Genomic DNA, 20,223 nt, shown 5'->3' with positions numbered 1-20,223 from the left:
ATAAAATACAAAGCTTTGCCAGAATTGCTGAGAAGTGTTATAAGTTTATATTACAGTTACAAGGAATATCTATAATGAAAATGACAATAAAATGCTCAGACAAAAGAATGAACAGGTTTGTCCTGTCTTGTAGGCCCTATGGGATTGCAGAGAAGGTTCAGAAGTTAAGAGTACTGGCTGCTCTTCCAGAGAACCTAGGTTCTATTTCTAGAACACACATAGTGACTCACAACCATCTGTAACTCCAGTTACAGGAAATCCAGTGACCTCTTCTAGCTTTTGTAGAAACTATACACACAAGTGGGATACAGATGTACATGTGGGCAAAACACTCATAACACATAAAATAAAATAAATAAATCCTAATTTGTTATCCTATACCAAATGGTCAGCCCTAAAAACAAATACATAGAAGTAACACTGACCATACTCAACAGCTTATATATTTATTCACACACATACACACACACATATATATACACACACCTATCTGTAATGATAATAATGAAAGAATAAAAGCCCATTTATTTGAAGTATAGTAGGGGAGGGAGAAGCATAGAAGTTGTTAGAGGGGTGAGAGGGAGGGGGAAGTGGTGTAACTATATTTTAACTTTAATATAAATAAATAATTAAATAAATAGATCTGAGATCTCTCACTGCAGTCAATTTCTCAGTTCAGCCTGCTCCTGCATCTTTACATGTACTTTTGTTTTCTCTCATTGCAATAAACCTGATTTCTTGTGGCTTCTGTGTCTGTAGCCTCTACCTTCATGAACAAGACTAGTGCCCTTATAAAGGAGGCTAGAAGAAAGCTGTCTATGACTTGTACCACGTGAACATATCAAAAGAAAGCAGCAGCATAGACTTTGAAAGCAAGAACTCATCAAGCACTGAATCTGGTTGTGCCTTGGCCTTCCACCATGCCAACTGCCACCTGGAAAGAACACAGAATTAGAGCAAACATGAGGTTTGTCTGACTGGAATGTAACTATTGAATATAAGTCTGAAGCTGTGAGTCTATACCCTTCCTCCTTGGAGAACTAGCCACCACAGGGGCCAAGCAGGGTGTCTATTCTTGCTCAGTGCTTGAATGAACACACTCTCCCTTTGTTAATTTTATTCTAACCCTAATCCTAAATTCATCAGAAATACATCATTGTCACAACTGTACTTAGTGCCCACATTTACTAAGTTATAGAAGAGTTATCTATGCTTTTAGAAAACTTAAGAAAAACTTTTAAATTATCAAGTTGAGCTGGAGAGATGACTTGGTGGTGGAGATTGTTTGTCACTTTCAAGGACAGCCCAGTTTTGATTCCCAAAACACACAGAGGCTCACACCTGTCTATAACTACAGTTTCAGGGGAACTGATGCCCTCCTATGTTCTCCATGGGTACCAGGAATGCATGTGGTACATATACACACATTCAGGCAAAGCACCCATAGACATAAAATAAGTTGTTTTAATTTAAAACTAGCCAGGTGTGGTGGCACTCTCCTTTAATTTCAGCACTTGGGAAGCAAAGGCAAAAGAATCTCTGTGAATTTGAGGTCAGTCTGGTATATGTAGCATGCTCCAGGATAGTCAGGACTAGAGGGACTCTGTCTCAAAAGTCTCAGACAACAACAGATTTAACTATCAAGAACCTGAAGAGTGTAGCCTCAAATCTGTTTAAAAAAATAAATAAATAGCCTGGGCTGAAGTAATAGCAAACATATACACATATACATGCACAAATACACACACAAACTGAGGGAACAGTAAGGTGAATACCAAAAATAAGGTACATGAAATGAATATTTTTCATCTTTATCCCTTGTCTTCTAGCATTTTCAATTGCATGCTAAGAACAACAATACAATTTTTTTCTCTAGTATGCAGCAAGGCAAATTTAAGGAGTCATTCTAACTTCAGATTTCAGGAGAATCAGATTATATCTCAAGGAGATATGAAGAACAGCTGATACATTTTCAGAGAGCGTCTCTTTTCCATTTCCTCCTTCTCCTCTTCTTCCTCCTCCTACTTCTCCTATTTTATTTCCTTTGAAATAGGATCTCATTCTGTAGTTTAGGCTATCCTTGCATTCACTATGTTGCCCAAGCTGACCTATTACTTTCAGAAATCCTCAGGACTGGAGAGATGGCTCAGAGGACCTGAGTTAAATTCCCAGCATCCACATGGTGGCTCACAACCATCTGAGATGACTTCTAGCATGCAGGCATACCTGCAGGCAGAACACTATATACATAATAAATAAATCGGAAGGAAGGAAGGAAGGAAGGAAGGAACAAAGGAACGAAGGAACAAACGAAGGAACGAAGGAAGGAACGAAGGAAGGAAGGAAAGAACAGACCTGCTTGCCTCAGATTCCCAGTGTAAACCACTACCTACCACTCAGAAAGAGTTTCTGTAGTGGAAAGGTGAGAAAATGGGAGGTGAGCTCCAAAGGTTGAGAAAGGTCATATGAAGGTGAAGATGTAATTATATCACTAGACCCAAGATAAATGATAAGTCAGTGTTTATTGGGGATAATTACACAGAAAAATACAAAGAACCACTGGAGCGTTTCCCTGCTCTTCCTATGGGATCCACTGACCCAACAGAAAGAGCATGCAAAGGAAAGCCAGGCCTGAAGCTCCTCTCTTTCCACTTCTGTCCACCTGAGACCACACCCAAAGGGGTGTGGCTGCTGTTTCAGGTCCACAAGAGTAGGCTTTTGTGGTGGGAAGGCAGTCTGAGTGAGCAGAGAAGACTAGGGGACAACTCTTCTAGAGGAAGTATAGCCTTCTACAGGATCATGTGAAATTGACCAGAAGCTCTTTTATGTCAAACTTTATTAGGATATATGTTTATAAATAAGCATGTTCTTGGTCAAAGATCTTCTTACTAACTCTTGGAATATTAAAGGAAGTGGAAAGTTTTCTCCCTTTGTTTTTACGAATTTAGCTGTTCATCACAACAGAATAGAGTTAGATCATCAAAAATCATTGTTGAGAGTTCCCCTAATTCTTTCCTGCTGCCCCTTTCAGTCTTTCCATTCAACTCATCTCCTTCCTCTTCCTGTTCTCCATTCCACTCTCCAGACTTACTCTTAGTTCTGCTGTAGAATGCCCTCAGGAGTTCCTCCTCCCATACTACCCCCATCCCATAGGGACTCTCAATGCAAGCCTCCAGTTCACTCCAACCCCAGTTCTTTCCCATCATCCCTTTCAGTCATTTCTTCTAACCGTTCTCTATCCCTTTGTGACATCCATTGACCCACAGAAACACTTTCTACCAGGGACCCCACAGCCACTACACTAGGTTAGAATCCAGAGTGGCCAAAACCAACCAAAGAACAAAACACACCCAGTAAAGATGAGGCCAGATATCTATGTCAAGAAACACTTCAAATGCCTTAATTCCAAATGCCAAGGTCCTAGCACAAAACCACAAATATTAACCACCAAGACTATATGTCTCCTCCAGAAGCCCGTAACCCCATTTGCAATAGGCTTGGAGAAAATCAATTTAGCTTAAGCACAAGGCAAGGACTTCAAAATAGCAATTATAAATATGTTCAAGAACATTAAAGAGGATATGAATAAATACCCTAACAAAGACCATGAAAAGTAGAATGAAATAAAAACAAGTCAAGACATGAGCATGCAATTTAACAAAGAAAAATAATCATTTTTTAAAAATCTAATGTCGGGTGTTGGTGGTGCATGCCTTTAATCCCAGCACTTGGGAGGCAGAGGCAGGTGGATCTCTGTGAGTTCAAGGCCCCTGGTCTACAAAGCGAGTTCTAGGACAGCCTCAAAAACAATACAAAGAAACCCTGTCTCGAAAAAAAATCCAAACTGAGATAAAACTGGAAATGAAAATTTCAGAATATCAAACAAAAGTCATTGTTCATCTCAGCAATCATAACAATTCCCCTCATGAGCCTCCATCACACGATGCACATGTTATGTGCACAACCGTGATCGCAGTAGCATCTCCATGAGAGACATAAGCCAATTCTCAGTCCTCACAGAACATCACCTACTCAAAGTTCAGATCATACTCAGAGCTTCTAGGGAAGAGCCTGACCTATGAAATTTGTTCTTCTTTCATAAACTTTGGGTCGAAAAGACTTTGGAAGATCTGAATCCTTCATGTAGAATTACACTTATATGAAGTCTTTTTCATATCTCTTTATTAACCGGTCAAACAAAGACTTCTTTTCTTCTTCTACCTCTTGTTCTCTTTTATTTTGTTCTGAGACAGGGTCTCACTATGTACCTGAGAGTAATTACAATCTCAGCTTTCTCCTTTCTCCACCTTGGTATATTATGCCTTTACTCCAGATACAGTGAGGAAGACCTGACTTTCTCAGAAGAAAATGACAGTCAAGGAAATAACCTACCTTTCAAATGGCCCAAACCAATTTGAATGATTTTTATAATCACATATCATTTGGCTTTAAATAGCATAGACATTCCTTTTGCTAAATCTTAATTACAAAGAAGGAAATTTAACTGTCGGGCAGCTAAGAAAATGGTAATACCCAAATGACCTTTTAGTGAAATAAGAGTTATAGATGTCAGGATCCAGAGTTTTCTACTGTGACACTTGTCAGTCTTTCAATACAGAATTTTTTAAAGGATTGTGTCCACACTAAAAAATGTAAACTGGAGTTCTCTTTTTTAAAAAGCCATACCTAGATTCTAGAGATGAACTGAATGATTAGAACTTTGTAATTTTGGTCAGTGGGAATATTACAGACCTACAGCAAAAATTATCTTGGGCTATCTTTAGTTCCCTTGATAGTCATTCAATACCAATTTCTGTAACTAACTGAGCTGGTTAGATTTTTGTTGTTGTTTCCTGTCAACTTAACACTATTAGGAAGTAGTGGAATCTTAAGAAGTATGGCCTAGTGAAGAGACATCAGGCCATTGGGTTCACACCATCAAAGAGAACAGTGAGACTCTAGTCTCTCTGCTTTTCTTCTTTGCTTCACTGAACAGTTCTGCTCTGCTACACACTCCATCCATGAAGTGTCCTTATAAACCCAAAGCAATGAAGATACTGGTCTTAGATAGAAATCCATAAAGCTATAATGCAAATTAAATCTTTTCTCCTCTTAAAGTTGATTATCTCAAATATTTGTTATGGTGATGGAAAGCAAACAAATACAATCACTTTGGAAACTAGGACAAGGTTGAGAACAAGCATACTTAATACCATAGTGATTATATTCATATAAAATCATGAGCATGTATGCCAACCAGACCATATGTATGAAATATTCATAGCACCACTATTCACAACTCTATAATGAAAACAATAGAAGTCTCCATCAACCAAGGAAAGGACCAATTTTGGTACAGACAATACATTATATAAAACAAAATGAAGTTACAATTATTATATAGGATAACAAGGTGATTCTGAGGTACCCATTACTTTTCTTTCCTTCTCATAGATGGTAGTTTTATTTTATGTGATGAATTGTGAATTCATTTTTCTGTACGGTTTTCTGCATGGATGGTATGTGAGATGTTTGTTAGAAACATTACACAGACATATAAGTCAAGATATTCTGGAAACAGGATAAGGAAGATAGAAAAAGAACAAATAAAACCATAATTAGGAAGTAGTGAGTACTATAAAGAAAAATAGAAAAGGACAAAGGAAAATGGTTTAAAAGAGAAAACTACTTGAAGCCTATACAATCATCATTTCCACAGGTTCATGAAGTGCTGCAATGGACACAGCAAAGCCAATGAAAACAGAATGTGCAATGAAATCTAAACTGTCCTACAAGTATAAAAGTCCTCAAAATAGCTCCAGTGACATCCAAAGTCCTAAAATATAAAGCTGCTAGCAGTAGAAAAAGTTAACAGTTGAAGAAAATAAGAAAGGCTGTCTATAGTACAATTCATTAAAGTTCCATGACAAAGTACTTACTTAAAAGACTGAAAAAATTTATCTAATGTGGTTAGACATTGGACATAAAATGAAGGCTATTATATAATGAGTACTTTTAAACAGAAAAAGAAAATCATGCCATAAACAGCAAAAATCATCTTAATGTGAACCATTAGTTAGCTGTTATTTTTACCAATAAAATTCTATGTGTATATATTTTTAATAAAGTGTTCTAGTCAGCACTTTTTTCCTATTTACTAGTCAGTGTTAATCATCATTCTAAGTTAATTCATTTTGCTTTGATTTTTTCTATATGTCAGTTACTATGACATACTAAAAATTTTCAAAATGGATTAGGCTTTATGCACTCACATTACAATAACTGTTTAATATGCTACTATAAACTGTGTGGAATTTCCATTCTATTGTTTATCAACTACAAAATGTAAAACACTGATGAAATGTATGGATGTGCTAAATTATAGTTAGCTCATACATTCAAAAGGCATGTGTTGATACTTATGTTGTTAGGCCCTAGGACAAGAAATAAAAATCAAGACAAAGATCCTGGCATTTGAAATTTACAAGAGTTAATAAAAGAGGGAAGAAAACCAATATATGCAGGATACAGAGGTAAGTACAATTCAGAAAGAATAATCAGAGCAGCTGCCTTTAAGTTGGATTTTTCATGGGTATTCAAAGTACAAGAATTCATTTTTGCCACATTCTCATACTTTATAGTAAAAAACACATTATTCAAAATCAGACATCAGAATAAAAATGAAAACTAAATTGTGAATAAAATAAATAATAAGTCTTAAATAATTTTATTCTCTTCATTTTAAGCTGGTATTTTATTTAGTGTGCATACAGCAATGGTTAAACTAGTCTGGTTTCCATTTTAAACCTCCACGACAAACTGGCAGATGGAGCACCTTATGTTCACAGGAAGAAAGCCAAGCTCAAAAAAGGTAACTACTCAGCCACAGGAAAGAGGGAAAGCCAAAAGAAAGGGTTCTGAAATGAAAGGTTAGTAGATAACTGGATCTGAAAGGCTTCTGGAAAATCATAAGATATCCAGTGTAACATTCTCCAGGATGTTTTCCTTTCTGGGTGAATACAACATGCATGTTCTGAGGATGGTTTCAGTTACCTGCAAAGACTGTTTGTAATCACAGATTTAAAAGCATCTTATTTCCTCTGGCATATATCAAGTTGTTGGTGCAGTTATTAATGTCTTAACTTCTGCTTCCCTGAATTCCCAAACTGCACACACTTAACTAACATGAACACTGTGAGAATGAGGAAATATGCATAACATGTTATTCACCCTAACCCTGGCCCTGAAACTAAAACCCAACATTCTGCTTTTTGTTTGTAGATAGTCTCATTCTTGTAAGTATATGCTCAATTACTTAGAAAACAAAAATCCTCTCATACTACAACACACTTTTCCAGTACCAAAGATGAACCAGGACCTTTCACTTACTAGGCATATTTAAAAGATATGACATGCTATGTCTTATCTATTTAATCAGAAAGATATTTTGAATTAAAAGATAATAGATTTCTATATTCTGTATACAGGTCAACAATACTGAAGACTACAAGTAAATTCCAGCATCTTTCTTAATTTATCTTTCTTTTTATCTTATGTGTATAAATGTTTTGCCTGTATGTGTGTCTGTGCACCACATGCATGCCTGGTGACCACAGAGGCCAGAAGATATGGATACCCTGAGACAACTGAGAGCTACTATGTGGGTACTGGGAATCGAACTGGGGTGCCCTGGAAGAACAGTCAATGCTCTTAACCACTGAGCCATCTCTCCAGTCCCTTAATTTACATTTCTAATCCTATGTTGTTTCTTATACATTCTAGAAGTAATAACAGACCTCAAAAGGTCAGATCTAAGAAGACAGTCTCATGCTGACTTTAGCACAAGGGCCACTTAAATAAGCACAAGATGTATTCTAAAATATTTCACTTTTATAGTTTCTCTGCTATGGGAAAAAATCCATCTTTGTCAGAGCAAAGGAAGTTGGTAAAACAAGTCATTCACTGGAAGTATACTTGTAAGTGTTAGCATTGTTTTGAATATGAGGAAAGGAAAATCTTTTATCTAAGATATTTTCATAATCTCAACAAAGAATTCCTCCACCAGTTATTTTCAAGGAAACACAATACTTCCTGGAAGAGGTCCAGAGGATCAGTCTGTTAAATCCAGACTCATGCAGGAAAATAATTACCCAGTCCACAATAACATGCCCTATAATACAAAGCTAGCAATACAAATCCAGGAGGAAGAGGCCCCCTTCAATATAGGGACTTCTGTGGCTGACTTAATTACAGCACAGAGAAGGAATCTACTACAATGGCAGTGCTCAAGGCTGCAGACATCCATCCTAGATATAGACAGATGGCTCTGCAGCTTCTCCTGCAGTGTGACACCTTCCAGAAAAGTCTGAAAATAGACACATCCCAAGAAGTTTTTTGGTACCAGTATTTTTATAAGCTCCATGGCATCACATTAAGTTATCCTTAATGTGAAAGCCAATCACCAAGTATTTACTGAGCTTTGACTGAGCAAGGGACAAGAGAAAAGTTTAAACTAGCTTGTTATCTAGGCTAGGAGCAGAAACTAAACTGATTTAAGGACTGTTACGGTGTCTTGAAATAAATAATAAACAAAACTACTGCCTTGAAAATGCTCAGAGACAGAAACAAACAAACAAAAAAGCAAACCCACATTTTTTTTTAAAAACTGGTACACTAACAAAGGTGACTGAATCTTTTTAAAGCAGTTTCTATAGCAATCACATTGACCACAGCACAAATAGACAATTAGGATCCCAAATTATAAAGTGACTATTAGGTAATATGGGAAATTCCATCTTGCAAAGCAATTTAAAGAAAACGAAGGCTGGATATTGGCTCAGAAGTTACAACTACTTGCTGTTCTTCCAGCAGACTGTAGTTCCAACACGGAACCAAATCCATGACAACTTGTTCACAAATCCTTGTAATTCTAGTTCCAGAAGCTCCAATATGTCTGACTTCCGTGTGCACCCTCACACATGTACACAGAAACACACATATACACATAATTTTGTTAGTTCCCACCCCCCCACCCCACCCAAAAAAAGCAGTGCCACTGACTATGTCCCAAAATAATAGCCTAGACTCAGCTCAGGATGAACTCTGACAGGGTAAACAAAAGTATTTTTGGCAGAGAGATAAAAGCCTACATGAAACATTCCTCAGAAACCCAGGTAAAACCATCACTTCTTATCTCTCCCTACAGTCAACTACTGCAAATGGGGAATTCAGTTCTCTTTTAGCACATACCTATACTACATGTCAAAGGCCCACATGAACCCCCAGGCTCCTTTGTTTCCTATTAATACACCTGTAATGTATATCAAAGCCACCAGCAATCCCCTCCCCTCTACCTTAAACTTCCATGTTGTTCCAGATTCCACTCCCTCCCTCCCTCCCACAGCTATACCACTCTCTTTAAAAAAAAAAAAAAAAAAAACAGAACGCCATCCCCCCAGCTTCTCTCTGCTCCCATGACCCACCCTGAAGGAATTATTGTTGCTGATGATATTTGTATTGTCCTCCTGGAAAAAGACTGGCAGATCTCTGTGAGTCTTGGCAAAAAAAAAAAGGGGGAATTGTGGCAATATATTACTTTTGATTTAATAAAGCTTGCCTGAGGGTTCAGGATGCAAAGCCAGCCACACTAGTTAGCTATAGAAGCTAGACAGCAGTGGTACACACCTTTAATTCCAGCACTCTGGAGGTGGAGGCAGGAGTGATATGGATGGGCAGAGAAAGGAATAAAAGGCAGGAGGAGACAGGAACTGAGAGCTTTTGCCTCTGAGGACTCATGGGGACAGGATTGCCACTTGAGCTGGGTAGAGGTAAGATCTACTGGCTTGGCTGCTTTGCTTCTCTGGTCTCCAGCTTAAAGCTTGAACTCCAATATCTGCCTCTGGGTCTTTTATTTTTGTGTTACACCTTTTTATCGTTCTTATTCAGTACATAAAATAACAGAATTTTCAAGATACAAGAAATAGCACTGAGAATGAAGTTTGAGAACTGAGAATGAAGTTTGTTCCACACTTTCATCTTCAATGACTCTCCTTTCCCCTTTTCCACTTTCCTTTTCCTTTATTTTTCTTTGCAAAAAAAATGGTAAAAGAACATCAGCATTAAAACTCAGTGTTGGATAAGCTGAGGACATAGCTCATCAATATAACGCTTTTCTAGCATATGTGAGGCCCTTGAATTCAATCCTCAGTACTACCAGAGAAGAAAAGAAGAGAAGGAGGAGAAAAAGGAGGAGGGGAGGGGTGAAGAGAATAAGAAAAAGAAACCTCAAAGGCCAGCAGATAAGTGACAGATTATGTCATCAGGAAAGAAGAACAGTCAGTAAGACAATGTGGATGAGGTAGGATGATGGATGTTCACAATGGAGATTCGCACATTGTCTAAAAGAAAACTCAGCTCCAGTTCTCTGATTTCATGCAGAAGTGATCACACAGCTTTGTGAAATCTTCCAATTGTTTGAAAGAGTCCCTAAATCAAGATTTTTAAATGATTCTATGTTAAAAATGAAACTCCCTAATTCAAATCATATGTTTCTCAATCACTGAGATGCACTCTGGCCCTTCGACATCAGTCTGCAGTCTATTATCTAAAACTTGCCAGAGTGGCCATTTATTACTGTGGTATTTCACTTGTGAAGTTTAACAGCCTATCATTGCAAAAGTAAGCCACAGAATTGATGCACGTGTTGTTACCAGAACTTTATCCTAAGTTATAAAGGAAAAAGACATACTTAGTGCTGAAAATAATTTAGACATCCTCCTTTCCAAAATCTGTTAAGTTTCTGACTCACTTCCTTCACTCTTTAACAAGTAGCATTTTAGCTTCTGTTTCAATGCTCGTGGCTGCCAACTCATTCTGCTCTTAAATCTCCATGGACAGTCCTTTTTCATATACAGGCTTCTATCCTTGTATCTGCAACCCGTTGGTCCCAGGATGAGGACACCAGAACATAATATTCCAGATGCAATAAGCCAACACTTATAAGACATTATAAACAGTGTTTCTGCTATTGAAAACAAATATCCCATCAAGTTCTCACCCAGACCAACATCTCCTTAGCCTCTGAATATTACCACATGATATAGCAAAGCAAGCAAGTCATTAAAAGCTCACACAGGAAAGAAAGTGTAAAGTGTTCTTTTATTGTTGTTGTTCTTTTGTTTTGTTTTGTTTTGTTTTTGAGACAAAACAAAACTCTCTACTCATCCCTTGCTGTCCTGGAACTCATTATGTTAAACCAGGCTGGCCTTGAACTCACTGAGATCCACCTAATTCTGCTGGGATTAAAGGCATGTACCACCACACCCAGTTTTAAAGTATTGTTTCTATTAGTCTCATGTTTTACTTTAACTCTACTTCCAGGATATATTTATATTCTAGTCTGCATGTTCCTAATCTAGAATATACACATTGCATCCTATAAGTAATAACCCTTTGTCTTAAAAAGAGATCCTGACATCCCCTTTAGTACCAGAATGGGGCTATTTTCAGAGAATGTTAAAAGAATATGCGTGCTTAGTTTGACTTTATAGAAAGAAAAAACGACAACATTTGGGCTTTGAAATATGAAGAAAAAATATTGCTTCACACTCAATGTGCTTCATGAAATGTAGTCAGTAAATTTAGTCAGAAAACACTACAACTATAGAATGATAATTTTTTATACTTATCCTTTCACAAGATCTCTCCCTACAAATTTGAAAACAGAAGTTTAGATGAACAATAGGCACAGTGGATAGCTCTAAAACACAGCAGGTCAGAAATTTAATGCTGGTAAATATTTGAGCTTATCTATCACCTGGATTTTATAGACAAAGTGATTAGATCCCAGGAGGAAAACGTACCAATCGTCATCTTTTCATTAAGACACCTGCTAATATTTGTTTTCTACTCTCTTCTCCCTATCTCATATGAGATGCTATACAAGATATGAAGGGCTTGTAAGATCCTAGTTGTCTACCTCAAAAACTAAACTATCAGAGAACAAATTAGGGGTAATGTACTAATGTCCAACTGCCTGAATCATCCTGGCTTCATACCAAGATCCAGAGTGAGCAGGATGTGGTCACACTGCAGGACTGGCTCCTCTAACTGTGGAAAATAGCCAGGCATTATGCTGATGCACATATTCCCATCACCAGCCAAAGAGACAAGGAAGCAAAATCACCAATAATTCACCTACAAAACCATCCATCTAGTCCCTTGATATCAACATACACGGGGTCATCAAACAAATGCCCTCAGTTTCATCCATACACAACTGCACGTCTTTCCTCTCTCGCTACCATCCAAACTATCAGGACAGAATTTGGACCACCTTATCAGTCTTCCCTAATTAGTACTATCTTCTTTACATTTGATTTCAAAAAAACAAAGAACAAAACAAAATCCTACAGATCGATTCATATGTTCAAAGACAATTAAACACAAGAGAATGTTTACCAAAGGAGCAATGACAATAAGAAGAAAATTTACTATGTTGTTAGCCTAGTGTACTTTTCTGTTGCTGTGATAAACACCACAGCCAAAAGCAATTTGGGGAAGAAATGGTTTATTTGGCTTACGGGTTACAGTTCATCAACCAAGGAAGCCAAGAAGGGAACCTGGAGACAGTAACTGAAACAGAGACCATGGAGGAATGCTGTTTACTAGCTTGTTCAGTTTCCTTTTCTATACAGCCCAGGGCCACCTGCACAGGAGTGACACCATCAACAGTGAGCTGGGACCTCCCACATCAATCATCAATCAAAAACAAAACAAAAAAAGGTCCCATCGATATGGCCACAAGGCAATCTGATAAGGCAATTCCTCAGTTGAGGTTCCCTCTTTCCAGGCTACCAGAATCAAGTTAACAAGAAAGAACCAACACTGTTGTATTTGGTTTTATCTAAACCAAAAGGTGTTGCCATATGCTCAAAAAGGAAAAAGTACATTAGGATTACTAATATACCTGGGGACAGGTCGGTGTTCCCAGCATACTGGATGTAGAGGGAAGGGGATAAAGTGTACAAGGCCAGTTTCACTCACATAGGTCCACCCCACCTTAGGCTACATGAGACTGTATCAAAAACAAAGCATTGATGAATTCCAAGAATCATCAGTGATGACCAGTTTTGTTGTTCCTACCCCTCATGGCCCTAGGAGGACAGGAAGGGGCAGTTTTCCAGTTAGGATGATGGTCTCACTGTGCCCAGTCAGATTTTGCACCCATATGTTTTATCATTTAAATTTCTTATAATTCAAAATGCATATAACTAATAAAATACTATTAAATTGTTTGTGTATTCCATATCCTAGATAGTAGATTTTAATTAAATGACAACCAAATACACAAATCATTCACTTTCATTCAATTGAGTGTTGAATATCTAAATTTGTTATGCAACTAACATCCACTCACCAAATAACATACAAATTAATAAAACTCAAGAAACGTGGTTGAAACTCAATCCTCTAAAATTGCTCTTCCCCACAGTACCTTTCTTTGTAAATGGAACCAACTTCCATTCATCCTAAGGATATTCTCCTCTATTCTCTTGCTTTAGTTAGCATTGTATTCCTCCTACCTCCTAAATAGTTCTTAGGTGTGTGCCAGGTCCAAAAGCAAACTGAAATTCCCCAAACTCCAAACAGTAGTCCAAAGATACAGAAGTGAGCTGAATTACAGGAGGATTTCTGGGTTAGATAAAAGCCAACATCCCTCATGATCTTGTGAAACCCATCCAGTCTACCAAAAGGAGACATTTTCCTTACTTCTGGCAAAAAAAAAAAAAAACCATATGGCTCTCCAATTAATGTACACCTGTGGCATCTATCACCATAATCAAGGCCCATGCTAAGCTCTAGGCTCTCTCAGTCCCTACTCACAAGTACTTATTTTACATTTCAGTGTCCCCACACCAGTCTCCTGACAGTTCCCTGCTCCCAGTTACTCACTTATAATCCAGCTGTTCTCACTATTCTGGACTCCTGTTCCTGCTAGTCTCCCTATGCTTTCTGTATTCTCTATGCCCTGCTCTTCTCCCTTCTCTCTCAGTCCTGGCCATGTCCAGTCTGCTTGCCACGTTCAACCTACTTCTTTTCCTCTCTTTGCTCTGGACTTTTCCAGATGGTTCTGCTGTCTTCTCTTTCATATCTACAATAAAACCCTCCCATATCACAGAGCATTCATGTCAGTTTATACAGTGAGTCCCTCTGCCACTGTCTGCCTCGTTGGACAGTTCCAATCCACCTTCTATAACTACTACCACAGCCTTCTAAATTGCATGTTTGGCTCTAGACAATACATTTTACCTCAAGAAAGTAGGTTTCTTTCTAAACTAGTTTGGTAGACTTCTAAAGGCCCTTAATCTAAGATCCAATTTGAGCAGTATCTGTCTTGCACACTACAAGGATTGTTAAAAGAATTAGAAACAAGATGTACAATGCACCCATCCTTACATAGAGCTTTATACAGATCAATGCTTTATTTTTCTATATTTTCCTATTTGTAAAAAATAGCAAGAAACCTCTAAATTACTGGGAAGATTAAATAAGATATAAACCGGCCATACTTAATATTTCATTACCTATCAATGGTTCCCCATCCCTATGACAAGATGTGGCTACTGCCTTTTCCCTAGTGTATCTCCTGCACATGACTTCGCATATCTTCTCCTTTAGCATAATGTACTGGTTTTGTTGTTATAGTTTTGTTTTGTTATGTTTTTGAATCAGGGCCTCTCTATATAGTCCTGGTTATCCTGAAACTCACTATGGAGGCCGGACTGACCTCCAATTCACAGAGATCCACCTGTCTCTGCCCCCCTCCCAAATGCTGACCCAATAATAAACTGTTTTGATAGTAACTATTCCTTCACACCCCATCTCCTTCAAAGTCACAACTTCATGTATGAGAAAGACCTTTATCACACATTCTAACACTGAAGTCTATTCTCAAACTTGAAATACAGCATGTACAAATAATTTAAGGTATGTTAGGGCAAAAAAATTATAATCAAGAAATTTTGAGGTGAAAGTATTCAAAACTATGATTGTATATATGGTTATAAAACATAGCATAATAAAATATAAAAACCTTGTTTAAATGAACTCTGAGAAATTAGCTCTTCCAGGGATGAAATCGTGAGTTGAAATAAAAAGAAGAGTTGCTGCATATTTGAGCAATTGTGTCAAAAAAGAGAAATGTAATTGAAAGTGGTTGTTTTTTAGGTTATTTGTAAGCAATTACAAGAATGTACATTATATTAGCAGAGTGTGTAATCTATTTGTGTGTGCGTATGTACCTGTGTGTTGCTTCCCTACATTACTGTCACACCAATACCTACAGAGTCCCGTTGCTAAACCAAAATGTATGAATGCCCCACTTGGACTTAACACTGTACTTTTCTGTTGACATTCCCATCCCAGGTACTTTTCAATGAACCATATTTGCTTAAAGATTCTAGAAATAAATCAAAGATGTTTTTAACACTTGATTTTATAAAGTCACAATGTATTTTATTATATTTATTATTCATTGTGTGGGGGTATACATATGTGCCACCTGTGTGTAGAGATCAGAGGACAACTTGCAGGAAATGATTGTCTGCATCTATCATGTGGGTCCTCAGGGTTGGTGAACATGCCTTTGTCCAAAGAGCCATCTTAACCAGTACAGCAATATTGCTTGCTATGTTTTCCTGATAATGAACATAAATTCCTTTTTAATAATTAGAGCACTCAAAAAATTTTAATTACATCATGTGTAGGGGGGTTGGTGAGCATGGGTGTGTGTGTGTGTGTGTGTGTGGAGGAGTGGGGGTGGGATGGGGTGTGTATTATGTGTGTATGTGTGTACTGTGTGTGTGTGTTTGTGTGTGTGTACTATGTGTGTGGGTGTGCATATGCACTGGGTGTGTGTGTACTGTGTGTGTGTGTACTGTGTGTTGGGGGTGTACTGTCTATATGTTGTGGTGTGTGTGGTGTGCGTGTGTGTATGTGTGTGTGTTTAGCGCTCATGTGGAGAGAAGAAGACAGCTTGCAAAAATGGGCTCTCTTCCTCCACCATGTAGGAGCAGAGTGAAGGAAAGATAATCAAACTCAGATTCAAACGAAACCCTTACCCTCTGAGCCATCTTGTTCCTTCCCTCGAAAATGTTTTTAAACAATGGCTTCCAGGTTTGGGAAATAGCTTAATTGGTAAAATACCTGCCATACAAGCCTTAGCACCTAAATTTGATGCTTTAAAGAGCCTGGCATGGTGATGAACACTTGTAACTTCAGCAATGGGGAGGCAAATACAGGTGGTTCCCTAATGTTCACTGACCAGCCAACCTGGCATATTTGGTGAGTTTCAGGCCAATGAGAGATAGTCTCAAAAAGGAATAATATTTGGATGTTCTCTGACACACACACACACACACAGCAGCTTCTATATGACATCATCATCAGAATGTCTTGGTTTGTACAATTATTTTTGTTTGTTTTGTTTTTGTATTTGTGTTTAAAACTGACTCAGTTTATTTAAGTCATACTCTCAACTAAAATAAAACATATTTAAAATATAAAAACAAGTCTTATTATCAAATAATAACAATTATTTTACTACCTTAAATTACACTTTTGTATAGCTATTATCCTGCTTAGTAAGAATCTTCATTGTTTTCTTTATGCTAAATATTAATCAAAATACATATGAAAATGAGTGTCATTTGATAAAAAGAAAAGTTCTTGATAATTTTATTACTTAATTATTTTTATTTTAACAAATACAATTGGTATTTGTATTATTGTGTGTTAAGAAACTTGTTTCATTATTCCTATAAAACACTTTCCCTTTTTTCTCTTTACTATCAAAGAGACTAATATGATGGTCACTTCCTACAGTCTTCAATTTTCTCAGTCTTTCTCTGACACTAAGCAATACTGACTTCCAAACACATGATAAAGGTGTAACTTCTAATACAAATTAATTTTTTAAAATATTTCTTCTTATACCTACTATGGGCTAAACTCTGTTTTAAAGACTTTATATTATATTAAATTAAATAAGCCAGGCACATAAGGACAAATATTTCATTATCTCATTCATATAAGGAATCAAAGAAGTAAATGGTAGTTATTAGAGATGTTGCTTGCTTAAATGGAGAGATATTGATGAAAAGATTCATTTTTACAGTTAGGCAGGAGGAATAAGTCTAAGAAATTCATTATGCAGCATGATGACTATAAGGCCAATATATCCACTTTTTAAAAATATAGAATGGATGTTGGATTATCATAAAAACAATAATTATGTGAAGTAATATATTAGCTCAATAAAGTCATAATGTATGTATAAACAAAGTACAATATTACACATGATAAATACAATATTATACATGGTAAATTTTATCTATCAACTTCAAATAAATAAATAAAAGTCAGATTCATCCCCTTAAGAATTCATTATCCACTAAAGACAAAAGACAACTGTATTAAGGTTTGCTGTGTTGAGTATGTACAACACAGAAATAACCTTAAAGTGTTTTTTAACTCAAGAAAAAATGTCTATTAGCAATTGTATTTTAAATCATCAAATAAGTCCACCTCTTTTATCAAGAAAGTGATGACTTAACATTTGTTTGCATTTCACCACCTTGGCAAAGCACAGCTGATAAATAAGACATCATGGAAACATCTCTGAGAATTACAATAATCATCTGTATCATTATTTCCCAAGGTTTAGCACTCCTACATTTGAACTTGTCAACCTAAGGCATAATTTAATTTAGAAAATATAAGTAAGCATAGATGCCATTAAAACCAAATATGAATATGGCAAGAAAAGCATGAACTAGAATTTATAGCCTGATATACAAAAATTATATTTCTATCTATGGTTTTTCAACCACTATCTATTTATATCTTTTTTTGGTATTTAAGCATCTGAATAAAAATAGTATAAGTGAAGGTATAAATCTGTATTGTTTGTGAATTATAAGATACAGGTTGATTAGAATATCATAATTCATGTATTTTATTTGTAACAACACAAAACAGAACCTTCTCTTTCCCTAAAATAAACTTAGATTATAAGAAAAGTACTTCTATTTATGTATTACAATAAGATTTAAAATGTTTGTATGCAACTAAAAATAAAGATTTGTCACACAGGTAAGCAGTGTATATGTGCATTAACATTTATACTTGATTACTTGCTACTCCCAGAACCTTAATGTATATAATCCTTATGGGTGCTTAGTTGGACATAAATACATATTCACTATTTTCTTTCAGTGCATTAGTATTTAAAAGAAGGAAAACATAAAAATAGAAATATGTTGTTCATAGAACATTGGTGACATTCTAATTTTGTACATGCAGTCATTTCGAACACAAGGACCATATTTGACAGGCTAGGCACAAATAACCATATATTTTTACATATACCCTTCTTTCACACCATTTGGAGGTGAGCTTAATTTTCCTCAGTCTCAGTATGCCTTCCATAAAACATAAGTATAGCCCAGTCTGGCTCAGAGGTGAAATTAAGGGCAGCAAAACCACCTAGCAAAGTTGTTTTGCTCCTACAACCCCATGATAAGAACTAAGGTCAACATCATACGGGGTTGGTGAGTCCTAATAACTATTCCTTATTTCACCAAGAAGCAGTTACTCAGCAAACAGCTGAGGTACCAAATTCTACCATCCTGAAATTGTGGATCCTCAGGCACAAAACTCCTCATCAGTGGGATGGATTATGCAATGGTCATTGATACCTGGGTTTGAAATAACAGCAGTTTGATTTATGCATTTCAACCCAGTTCAATGTCACCTGCCAGCGCTGATACTTGAAGACTCTTGTGACCCCACCCCCACCCCCACAGGATAAAGATATTCCCGTTCCAGCTTATGCATTCATTTCTTGGGCAATTTTTCTATTGGTGAAAACAATGAACTCTTTCAATATTCTCTTATCAACAAAGGACTCTAAGATGAAGTCCTTCTGGCCATATCCCTTCTGACTTCTCTCTCTACAATGATGCTTGGCGCTGAGAAATGCCAGACCGGGAGAGGGGAGTAGGAGACAGACAGCTCACCTCTTTGAGCTGCTCCAGCTCTTGTTTGAGGCCCTCATACTCGGCCTCCAGTTCGTCATACTGTTGCTTGAGGGTCAGTTTCTCCTCCAGCACCACCAGCCCGTACTCGGCAGCCTGGATCTTCTCGTGGGTCGTTTCTGTGAGCTCCTTGGTCAGCCTCTCTATTTCAATCTTATAGTGGTCTACCGTTTGCAGCACCTCTTCTGCGGCCATAGCGGGGTGGCGGAGATATTGCAAAACAGAGGGGTAAAGGAAAAGCAAATTGGGATGGAGGTAAAAATGGAAAGGGAAAGTGCCTGATGAATAGGCAGAGTGCCCTGAGGCCCGGCCGGCAGCGGCTGCTACACGGCCGGAAGCACTGAGGAGGGATACACCATGGAGACTGCAGAGTGATGACCGCAGCGAGGATCCTGCGGCCCCGGGCCGTCAGCAGCCAAGCTGCATCGTCAGGCGCAGCTCGGGCAGCAAGAGGCTCGGGCTCTGCGGCCTCAGAGGCGCGTGGCCGCCATGTCTCGGCCTCGTCACTGCGGTCCACCGCCCAGTGCCCCGCGGGAAGCTGAGCTCCACCTGCTCGCTGGGCCCTGCGGCAGCCAGTGCACACGGATGCGGACTCCAGCTGGCCGGCTCCCTCCCTGGCCGCGCAGGAGGCGGGGAGGTGGGGAAGGGGAGGAGCAACCCAAAGCCCCACTGCGCCTCGCCGCGCGCGGACCGCTGAGAGGTGAGGGAAGAGGAGCCCAGAACCAGCAGAGGAAGGATGGGAGGGCTGAGGACTGAGAAGAGGGAAACCTGCCGAGGAGCGGGTGAAGGCTGAGGAGAAGGACTGGCTTGAAGGGAAGTAAAGGCTGAGGAGATGAAGGAGGCGCGCGGGAGTGGGGGTGGGGGCCACAGCTGAGGAGAGGTACTAGGCTGAGGAAGGCTGGGCAGCTGAAGAGGGATGAGACAGTTGGGAAGGGTGGAGCCTGAGAGAGCAGAGCACTAAGAAGGCCTTCACCAGGCTGACTTTGCTGAGGTAGGAATTCGAAGTCCCTTGGAGTGCAGTGGGCCCAAAGAAACAGAACTTGTGCTCTCAGCTCTCAATACCTGAAGTGCTTTTCCGAAGATTGATAGATGTATTTTAGGAGCCCTTCCATCCTTTCTGGGGCTC

The 20,223-nt window shown here is 38.2% G+C and overlaps 1 protein-coding gene across 8 annotated transcripts in view; it reads right to left on the bottom strand.

Moving 5' to 3' along the window:
- Positions 1-19,969, bottom strand: part of Bicd1 (BICD cargo adaptor 1) — a 148,404-nt gene extending 128,435 nt beyond the window's left edge. For 4 of the 8 annotated variants that reach the window (XM_040743687.1, XM_040743684.1, XM_040743685.1 and 1 more), the window contains exon 1: positions 19,080-19,963. In XM_040743687.1, coding sequence (XP_040599621.1) covers positions 19,080-19,292 — 213 coding nt within the window. In that variant the 5' untranslated portion in view covers positions 19,293-19,963. Of the gene's footprint in view, positions 1-19,079 lie in introns of all 8 variants that reach the window. The other 4 variants (XM_040743679.1, XM_040743680.1, XM_040743682.1 and 1 more) reach the window with 3 other exon arrangements.
- Between the last annotated feature and the right edge of the window lie 254 nt (positions 19,970-20,223).

The sequence above is a fragment of the Mesocricetus auratus genome, unplaced genomic scaffold (genome assembly GCF_017639785.1).
Source record: "Mesocricetus auratus isolate SY011 unplaced genomic scaffold, BCM_Maur_2.0 Super-Scaffold_100001, whole genome shotgun sequence".
Classification (NCBI taxonomy): Eukaryota; Metazoa; Chordata; class Mammalia; order Rodentia; family Cricetidae; genus Mesocricetus; species Mesocricetus auratus.
The sequence above is the reverse complement of the archived record's forward strand: the minus strand, read 5'-3'. Positions and strand labels throughout refer to the sequence as shown.